Raw genomic sequence first — 10,731 nt, 5'->3', positions numbered from 1 at the left:
CAGTCGGACATTAGACTTTCACACTCATTGTGACATTTTCTCCCGCCGTGAACCCTTTCAATGTAAAAATTTAAACTGAGTAAATTTGAGACATAGATTCAATAAACCATAACGTTGCTTTTAATTTGTTGCTGCAGCAGGGGGGCATCAGGGGGGTAAAACGTTCCTTTAGGGTGACATTTACCCCCTATGCCACCCCGGTGGATCCGCCCATGACCTTCTCTAAACCTTTGAACGCAAATGTCCAACTGTTCAATGTTTCACTACTTTTTGCACAACTTTCGTACTTTACAACTTTTTTGTACTTTCTCTATTTCTCTTTTTTAGTTTCATTTCTCTTTTCTTTGTTTCATTTTCCCTTTTTCTCTTTTTTCTTTTCTTCCTTTTTCATTGGTTTTTTTTTTCTTTGTCTTTTCTATTTTGTTGTTGTTTCTCACTCTACTCCCCCTGCAGGGGGCGCAGTGTGGAGTCCGGAGCGGTCCAGGATGAATTGTGACTTTGTCTTCTGGAGGTGACTTCGGGATTAACCCTGGTTTTCTGTACTGTGATGCTGCTTGACTTCTAACCAGGAAAAATCACCATGGTAACTTACTCTGAACCTCTAACCTGCTGCGGAGCAGGATTTGTTCTGGATAAGTGAACTGATTGGTGCTCAGATTGTGAGGAGAGGAGCTGATGAGAGAAAGTTTTTAGAGAGAGATGTAATCTTTTTGACATAATAAAATAAAACCTTGTCACTGAGCTTTGAAGAATGTTTTGTAATTGTTCTTGACTTGTTCCAAGTCTGTTTAGCTCCACGAGGGTTGATTTGGAATAATGAGCTTAATAATAATAGTCACACCTGACACAACGGGACAAACATAAATTTATGGAACAAACAACTACTTGTGACGTCACGGTGAGGAATTAATATTCAGCGCCTCCTTCGGTCTGGCAGAAGTGGTGAAATAGTTTGAACTTCTATTTGACCACATTGGGAGTTGGTGACGCTGCAGCGTTACTACCATACTTGGCAGGTACTGAAGTCCAGGACATCTTCTTCACACTGGATGACACAGGAGAGGATGACGATTACGACGCAGACACAGTCCAAAGTATTGCTCCTGAGGAGTCGAACCACCATTTGCATTTTCCTTCATCAGGTATGGTAATCATGGATAGGCAGGGTGTCCCAAAACCAGAACATGGACATATTCCTCATCATCCACAATCTGCCTTTCCACTGCAGGTATTCCTCCTGTCTTGAAGTAACTGTTGATTGTTGAATCAGAAAAAGACACGAGCATCATGAACAGTCCCACAACACTTGATCACAACATCCATCAACCTGTATTTGTCGTCACAAACAGCCTGGACATCCAGGGAATATTTCTCCTTCCTGTTGATGTCGTCTGTGGAGTTACTGCATGTTGTTTTATGTTGATGTGTGACCAGTACACACTGTAGTACACACTGTAGAACACACTGTAGTACACACTGTAGAACACACTGTAGTACACACTGTAGAACACACTGTAGTACACACTCTGATACACATTGATAGACTCTGTGATAATCACAAATAGAAACAAACTCACGCACACACGCACACACACACACACACACACACACACACACACACACACACACACACACACACACACACACACACACACACACACACACACACACACACACACACACACACACACACACACACACCTTTAAAGTACAAAGTTATTTTGTTTGTCAGAGTAAATCTGAATTACTTAAAACACTCAGTATATTATTGAAGTTGTCAGTTTGAAGTATTAGTGGTAACTGTCGAGGACAATGTCAGTCTCGGAGTACATAACTTAAAAACCACAGCTGTATATTATTAAATGACTCCAGCTTGTCCTGCTCGTCTGTGATGGAGTTCAGGACTGGAATTGAAGCACGACATTTATTGGTCCATTCATGGATCAAACACTTGTTGTGAAAGTTTCCCTGAAGCTCCTTGTTGGAAAAATAAAAGAAAGCTTTGCTTCCCTGCTGCTGTTGGCAGCAACAAATGAAAAGAAAAGTTATGGCTTAATTTATGTCACACATATACTCACTTTAAGCTTTTATATTAAAAGTGTGAGCAGCGGGAGAAAATGTGACATTAACGAGTGTGAAAGCCTAATGTCCGACTACCTGTGAATGCAGCACAAGATAACGACACGTCATCAACACGCGCCGTCTGGAGTCTGAGAGGAAAAGCTTCATCTCGTGCAGCAACAATGAGTTCAGTTCAGGTTTTGAGAGACTTTATCAACGAGCGACTAACTGCTGCTGCTGGAGAAATATTCACCGTGTTTGAACAAACTATCGTCCTGCACGAGGAGGAGATTGACCGGCAACGAAAACTGCTGCAAAACATCTGGAAACCTCGAATCAAGTTGCACAGAACAGGTGAGGAAACGTGTGAAGGAACCAGGTCAAACTGGAAACTTCCCACTAAAGCCGCACTTCAGGATAATCGGACTAATGTTTGTCCCGATCTCCCCCCGAGCATCGGGAGCAAAGACCAGATTGTTGGACTCTGGAAACAACCTGGAGTCTGATTTTCCTGTGGTGTGGGGAGTGTTGAGAGGGATTCTATCTGGTCTGATCGGCTCAGAAGGAGAGATCCTAGATTACCATGTTCAATGTATTGCTCTTATCGAGATAACTTCAAGGATTAACCCTGGGTTTTCAGTACTGCGAAGCAGATTCACTTCTCACCAGGATAAATCACCCAGTACTCTGTAGTGATGTTCCAGTTTGAACAAATCGTTCAAAACCCGTGAGTCACTTTAATGAACGGTGACTCACGAGTCATCACGTTCATTAACTGGTTCACTGAGTCATTCCTGCTCCAGCCGTCCAGCTGCAGAGAGGAAAACACAAACGTCACTGTTGTGCTGCTGCTACTCCAACTGTACCTTATAAATATTAGTGCTGTCAAAAATAACGCAGTAATGTAATTAATTGATTTGAAACGTTTTTTTACTCCCTTACTCCAGTAGCATGTGCAGCATCTCTGGGCGCAGCACCGTGACTCCAGAGCAGCACAATACCCAGAGGAATAATATTAAGGCAGAAAGTTTCCTGACTGCGGATTGAGAAAGTGAAAGTGATTAGCTTTACTTTGAAAAGCCGAATTCAACGACCACAGAAGTAATTCTGCAGCAAAACAGCAGGTTGCCATGTTGGCTGACCAGGAGCCACCAAACTGCTAAAACTGGAGGAAATACTAACGCTAATAACTGCTACCGCTAATAACTGCTACCTGCTCCTTCAACTCATGAGTCGTTCAGCTCCTCTGAATCTTTGTTCCGTAGAGTCGTTCAGCTCCTCTGAATCGTTGGTCCGTAGAGTCGTTCAGCTCCTCTGAATCTTTGGTCCGTAGAGTCGTTCAGCTCCTCTGAATCGTTGGTCCGTAGAGTCGTTCAGCTCCTCTGAATCGTTGGTTCGTAGAGTCGTTCAGCTCCTCTGAATCGTTGGTCCGTAGAGTCGTTCAGCTCCTCTGAATCGTTGGTCCGTAGAGTCGTTCAGCTCCTCTGAATCGTTGGTTCGTAGAGTCGTTCAGCTCCTCTGAATCGTTGGTCCGTAGAGTCGTTCAGCTCCTCTGAATCGTTGGTCCGTAGAGTCGTTCAGCTCCTCTGAATCGTTGGTCCGTAGAGTCGTTCAGCTCCTCTGAATCGTTGGTCCGTAGAGTCGTTCTGCTCCTCTGAATCGTTGGTTCGTAGAGTCGTTCAGCTCCTCTGAATCGTTGGTCCGTAGAGTCGTTCAGCTCCTCTGAATCGTTGGTTCGTAGAGTCGTTCAGCTCCTCTGAATCGTTGGTCCGTAGAGTCGTTCAGCTCCTCTGAATCGTTGGTCCGTAGAGTCGTTCAGCTCCTCTGAATCGTTGGTTCGTAGAGTCGTTTGGCGAGCTGCTCCGCCCCTCCCTTACCTGAAAGTCTGCAGCGGCACTCAGAAAGTTTCTGAGTGACGGCGGAGGAAAAAAAACACACATTGTTTGTTTCACAAAGCTTGTAGAAATAAATACATGAATTAGTACATAATAAATATCATTAAAATACGACTGTAGCGTGAAACTTATTTTATGTCATGATGATGAAACTTGCTCCGAAACCCTTGAGTCCGTTTCAGGAGTCGGGTTTCCCATCACTAGAACTCTGACGTCTGACTGCAGAGCATTAAAGCTCCGTCTCCGGACCAATCAGATCTCTTGGAAAATGACCTCCCTATTGTTAGATTATCCTGATTGGTGCCTGGATTGTTCCGCCCACGTGGGATAGTCAGAGCAGAGCAGCGGAGACGGAGTGTTTAGAGCGATCTTTGTGACATAAAAAAATAAATCCTGGTCACTGAGGCTTTGACTTGTTCCCAGTTTGTTTCGCGCCACGAGCGTTTATCTGTAAAAATAATAATGGTCACGTCTGATTAACTGCTGGAACAGGAATTTATGAAGCGCACATCGACTCTGCCGTCAAAGTGAGGAAATAATATGAATACATTCTGTGTTGGAACATCCTTCAAAGGCTCAGTGAGCAGGATTTATTTTATTATGTCACAAAGATCGCTCTAAACACTCCGTCTCCACTCCGCTGCTCTGAGTATCCCAAGTAGGCGGTTCAGTCCGCGCACCAATCAGGACAATCTAAAAATGGGAAGGTCATTTTCCAAGAGATCTGATTGGTCCGGAGGTGGAGTGTTAATGTTCTGTTTTGACGTCAGGCGTAGCATAGATGGGCCTTGGTGTCACTTTCCCTTTACAGCAGAGAACATAAGGCCCGTGGGCCTAAACCGACCAAGAGGCTCCAGTCTGGTCCCACCAAGCAAGGAGGTTAGAGAGGATTTATACAAATTCAATTCAATTGTATACATCTTTGTATTGGTTCAGTTATGTGCTTTTAAATAACCAAAACATATTTGGTGTTTGGTTTGTTCAATATCAACAGGTCCTACAATTTGTCCTCTTGACCCGTCCCTCCGAATAGAGGACACCTGTCTTCAGGGGACACTTGCCCTTGGATTTTAGGGTGTCCCTACATCAGAGGTTTTACTGTATTGAGCGTGAAGAGCCTGATACTCTGCTGAAGAATGAGTTAGTGTGGTGAGCTCGGTAGTCACACCACACACTATCAGATCAGAAGAGATCTGGTCTTATGTCATCATCAAGTGTGTGGCTCTTCATCTGTGAAGCTTAGAAGAATCCTGGAGTGTGTACCACCTTAATGTTTCTGAGCTCAGAGAAGCTCATGTTGCATCCAGACAGTTTTCTCATTTATTCTTTAAAGCCCACAGCTACTGTCAGACTTTTACTTTGTAAATCTTTGTATTTTAAATGTAGCCTGTCCTGTCTCATCCGTCCTTCACTGTAAAATATTCACATCATCACATCAGTGACCCTTGTCTTGTTTCCCTCCAGAGAGTCCACAGCAACACATTGGTCACCAGAAGACGAGGTCCAGAGTGGAGCAGGAGGAACATGAAGCTCCACACATTAAAGAGGAGGAGGGTGGTGTTGAGGAGACTGTTACTGATGGTGAACGTGACAATTCCCACGACTCTGTGAGAGACTGGACCACCCAGCGACTGACTGCTGCTGCTGTGGAAATATTCACCCTGTTTCAACAAACTATCCTCCAGTACCAGGAGAAGAGGGATCATCAGCGCAGACTGCTGGACATGATCCTGAACCCTCAAATCAAGTTGCACAGAACAGGTATGGAAAAGTGTGAATGAACACATGAATGTGACGGGTGGAGGATCTCCATCGTTATGACTGTTTGGTTTATCCACCGCAGACAGAAGCAGGATTTGTGTCTCTGATGGTTTTCGTATCTTTAATCACCAGACTGGTAACTCCAAATACACCCAGTCTTCTTCTCCACTCTCTACTTCAACTCAGCCCCACAGCGCCCCCTCTGGTGTGGTAGTGTAATCACAGCAACAGCTCAATGTTACACTTTATTTAACACGTCTCCCTTTTTCCTCAAAGAAATATTCCTTCTCAACTCGACTGTAAATAGTAGCAGAACTTTAACAAAGTACATTTACTGTGTAAAATCTATGTTAAACTCTAAATGTCTTGCACAGCATATCTGGAATGATTAGAAATGACGGGGAGGCATTAAAAGAGGAAGTGCGGTGATGTAAGAGAGAAATGTTTGACAGGTGAACGGTCATGTTGCTGGAGGCAATAAAGAAAAACCGACTTGACTTCTTCGTCAGTCTCGTCCTTCTCTGCCTCCACAAGCAGACAACTTATTGAAAACAACAATTTTACTGAAACAGTTTGTTCATCTGCTGATCAAAAGTCTTTAAAAGCCAAAATCTGCACAGAAATGTTGATTCCATGTCATTTTCTGGAAGACAGTCATTTTGAATTTCTTCAAAGATCCTGAGGGTTATGGAACGAAAAAGTGAAGTGGTCGACCCAAAAAAATGTCACCAGCATCGAGCCGGAGGATCTGATTGGCTGTCTGTCCAGACACTGGATGGTCCTCCAACCCAAATTAATCAATGTGAGGAGAGAGACCTGGCTGGCAGCGCGAACAAAACCTTCCCACACGTGTCCCCTCCAAACCGTCACAGTCCGTGTTCCAGAGTTTTTTCACTGGTTGTTGTCTTCTCCAGTCCTGTCACAAAGCGTTACATCAGGTGCTGACGCTGGAGATGTTTGCTCTGCCGTTTCCTTTAACGTACAGGACATGTTTCAAGAAACATTTCAGACAGTGAAATTTCTCTTAACTGGTTTCACTCCACTTGTTTGTCCACTGGTTTCACACTTTGGATGAAGCCGCTGCTTTTTGCGCAACAGACGGAGTCTGAAATACAGAGCTCATGACCTTCGTCTTCTGAGGAACCATAAGGCGGGACTGGAACCAGACGTCAAGGCAGCGGGACGGAGATTTGGACTAAAACACAGAGACTTTAGGAAACAGAGGCCCAGAAGGAGGCAGCAGTGAGCCCAACGTGCTAACCAGGCTAATGGCTAACAACAGACTCGCTCTTCCAACTCTGTTCCTGTCTAACGTCGACTTCCTGGAGGACAAGATCCATCTGCTCAGACTGAGACTGAACTTCTACAAAGAGATGAGGAACTGCTGAGACCTGCTGAACCACAACATGCTGGACTCCACGTATCACATGGACGGACTACTTTTCTTCTCCACTAGAGAAATCAGCTGTTGTGGAAAAGTCGTGGTGGAGGGGGTGAGTGGGTGGAGCCACGACAGAGCCAGAGGTTGAATATCTCCATGAACTCCAATGCAAACTGGTTGGTTCTGGTTTTCAGGACAAGACTTGTTATACCATCAGGTCCTGCAGCTTTCCTGGTTTTTACACGTAGAAACATCAGCCTTGCTTCAAGCTCCCATAGAACCTCCACCTCTAGACTTTACCGACTCAACTGTTCTGTCCATTCGGTGAACTGTGAAGAACTCTGCTGGTTGAATGGCGTGGTCTGGGATCGTGGGGGTCCGCCATGTCTCTGTGAGACAGATGATGTTGCAGTCTCTTGTGTCCCTTCGGTACCTTATCCTGGCTCTGAGCTCGTCCAGCTTGTAGTCCAGAGACTGGACGTTAGCCAGCAGGATGCTTGGCAGTGCTGGTTGTTTCTGTAGCCTTAGCCTGTTCCTGATGGCTGCTCATTTCCCCCGGGGCCTGTTACGCTGCCGGGGTCTTTAGTTGTTGTTGGAAGGCCCCCGCAGGATCTGGCTGGACCAGGACGTATCGGCTGTACAAGTTGTGTAGTATGGTGATAATCCCAATCACATGGTGACGACCTGGGTTGGGGGAGGCTGATGGAACTACTTTACCCCACATGGACCGCCCAATAAAGTTGTGGATATTGATGTTTTCTGAAGAGACATTTCCTGAGAACATTTAAAAGCAGGACGTCTCAGTATCACTCCATCTCAGGTAGCATGGTAAACAGTGAACAGAATGTTGTGCCAATGTGAGAGAAGATCAGTGAAAATACCCCCGAGAAGAAGTTCATCCAAAAAGTCTTTAATCCTCCAGATGTTCAGCAGCTAAAGGTGCACATCAAACAATAATGTAACAACTGTTTCATTTGAATGAAAGTTTTCAAATTCACTGCTTGAGGCCCAGTTTCTTTTTTAAAACTGGAACTGTGGAAGTAATGTAACTAACCTTTTATCTTTACTTTTTTGTCCCTCCAGAGCTCCCACTGCACCATGACTGGAGGGAGGACCAGCTCTTTACACAGGGAACAAACTACGGTCTAGAGAAGGAAGAACCAGAACCTCCACAGGTCAAAGAGGAACCAGAAGAACCAGAACCTCCACAGGTCAAAGAGGAAGCAGAAGAACCAGAACCTCCACAGGTCAAAGAGGAACCAGAAGAACCAGAACCTCCACAGGTCAAAGAAGAACCAGAACCTTCACAGGTCAAAGTTGGACCAGAAGAACCAGACCCTCCACAAGAACCCGGTACCAGCCAGGAGGGAGAACAGCTTATACTGAAGGTGGAAAGTGGTTCCTTTAGAGTTCCTTCTATTGAGGAGCAACGTTCCCTGAGTGAACCAGAAGAAGTTCCAGACACTGAGCAGTTCCTCTCTCATGACTCTGAAGTCCACGATGTGACAAAACATCTAGACTCAGAATCGACTCTAAATGCAGAGCAGAAACAAATCAGCATATTTCATAGTGACCATGTGGACGACGTTCCTGTGTCAGAGCAGCAGGCTGAAGGGGAAAAGCTTCTTTGTGAGGAAACGTCTGATGAAATTGTCCCGAAAAAGCTGAAATTGTCTCAGAACTTTGGAACCGTCACTGGTAAGAAGGAGAGTGTTTGTGAAACATGTGGGAAATGTTTCAGTCGACAGGATCATTTGTTGGTCCACATCAGAACTCACACAGGTGAGAAGCCATATTCTTGTGAAACATGTGGGAAAACTTTCAGTTGCCAGAGTAATTTGTTGCGCCACGTGAGAACTCACACATTTGAGAAACCATATCGTTGTGAAACGTGTGGGAAATGTTTCAGTTTCCAGAGTATTTTGTTGCGCCACGTGAGAACTCACACATTTGAGAAACCATATCGTTGTGAAACATGTGGGAAACGTGTCCGTCATCAGAGTCATTTGTTGCGCCACATGAGAACTCACACAAGTGAGAAGCCTTATTGTTGTGAAACATGTGGGAAATGTTTCACTCAAAAGAGTACTTTGTTGCGCCACATGAGAAGTCACACAGGCGAGAAGCCGTATTCTTGTGAAACATGTGGGAAAAGTTTCATTTGCCAGAGTAATTTGTTGGTCCACATGAGAACTCACACATTTGAGAAACCATATCGTTGTGAAACATGTGGGAAATGTGTCCGTCATCAGAGTAATTTGTTGCGCCACATGAGAACTCACACAAGTGAGAAGCCTTATTTTTGTGAAACATGTGGGAAAAGTTTCACTCAAAAGAGTACTTTGTTGCGCCACATGAGAACTCACACAGGCGAGAAGCCGTATTCTTGTGAAACATGTGGGAAAAGTTTCATTCGCCAGAGTAATTTGTTGGTCCACATGAGAACTCACACATTTGAGAAACCATATCGTTGTGAAACATGTGGGAAACGTGTCCGTCATAAGAGTAATTTGTTGCGCCACATGAGAACTCACACAAGTGAGAAGCCTTATTTTTGTGAAACATGTGGGAAAAGTTTCACTCAAAAGAGTACTTTGTTGCGCCACATGAGAACTCACACAGGTGAGAAGCCGTATTCTTGTGAAACTTGTGCAAAAAGTTTCACTCAAAAGAGTACTTTGTTGCTCCACATGAAAGTTCACAAAGACATGAAGTCATGAAAGACTCTCTGGGAGATTTCATTCAGGAAGTCCAGCTTGAGCCCAACATCACAAGGTATCGTCCAGTTGAAAGGAAACTTTACTGATTTAAACTCTGATGAGACTGTGCTTCAGGAACATGTTTGGTTTCTGCTTTGTCACAAAAATGAGAAGATTTAAATAAATGTGTTTTCTATTTGTGTTGAACTTCACAGAGGCTGACAAACGGTTCACTGGTTGCTTCATGAATCTTAGAGAAACACATTTCATTTTTATTTCTAACACGACTGCTTATTAGTGAGTTTTGAAAAAAACATGACTTACAAATCTTGTATTTGAAATTTGAAGAAATGTAAATAAAATGTTGAAATTAATCCAATGTGTTTTTTATTCAACATGAATCATATGAATCCGTAGGACCGATAACTGAGCATTTTTCAATGGTGTTTTGTCAACAATGTCACTGCAGATGGGTGCATAAGATCACGGATCATGGAGTGATGGATTGATGCTTATTATGCTAATTAATTAATCTAATCATCTCAGATAATTCTTATTTTCAGTTAGTTTTCATATGAGGGTAATATATTCTCAATATCCTGAAAATTTCACGTGGAATATCTTGAGACACAGAATTTATGATATATTTTCTGTCATTTTTAAATCTGCAATCACAGTTTTCAAAGAAAAACAATGGAAAATAATCACCATGGAAAGCGATGGTAAAATTGCCATGACTGTTTTGTTTCTCAACTGATTTTGAAAGTCTTGTTGTCATTGTGCTGCTTTTTTCAAGCTGCATCATGTTGTACTGATCCAAAACCTTTTCAAAGAGCTTACAATTTTTTGTCACATACCTACATGAACAACTCTTCATCTTGTCACTCTTTTTATGCCACAAATAAAAAAAATACATTTTGCTTTAATGCAACAC

At 43.6% G+C, this 10,731-nt stretch overlaps 1 protein-coding gene across 1 annotated transcript; it reads left to right on the top strand.

The window, feature by feature from the left end:
• The first annotated feature begins 2,212 nt into the window (after positions 1-2,212).
• Positions 2,213-10,169, top strand: LOC308125726 (uncharacterized protein). Its single transcript, XM_080489684.1, has 3 exons — positions 2,213-2,415; positions 5,421-5,717; positions 8,182-10,169. Exons 1-3 carry the CDS (start codon positions 2,244-2,246, stop codon positions 9,816-9,818), a joined length of 2,106 nt encoding a protein of 701 aa, XP_080345810.1. The 5' UTR covers positions 2,213-2,243; the 3' UTR covers positions 9,819-10,169.
• Positions 10,170-10,731: the final 562 nt, after the last annotated feature.

The sequence above is a fragment of the Lipophrys pholis genome (assembly GCF_963383615.2).
Source record: "Lipophrys pholis genome assembly, chromosome: 20".
Lineage (NCBI taxonomy): Eukaryota > Metazoa > Chordata > Actinopteri > Blenniiformes > Blenniidae > Lipophrys > Lipophrys pholis.
The sequence above is the reverse complement of the archived record's forward strand: the minus strand, read 5'-3'. Positions and strand labels throughout refer to the sequence as shown.

Excerpts from the sequence above, each read along its gene's own strand:
- LOC308125726 (XM_080489684.1), top strand. The coding sequence starts at position 2,244 with ATGAGTTCAGTTCAGGTTTTGAGAGACTTTATCAACGAGCGACTAACT. Across the intron at positions 2,416-5,420 it reads AATCAAGTTGCACAGAACAG|AGAGTCCACAGCAACACATT; the intron begins GTGAGGAAACGT and ends GTTTCCCTCCAG. Across the intron at positions 5,718-8,181 it reads AATCAAGTTGCACAGAACAG|AGCTCCCACTGCACCATGAC; the intron begins GTATGGAAAAGT and ends TTGTCCCTCCAG.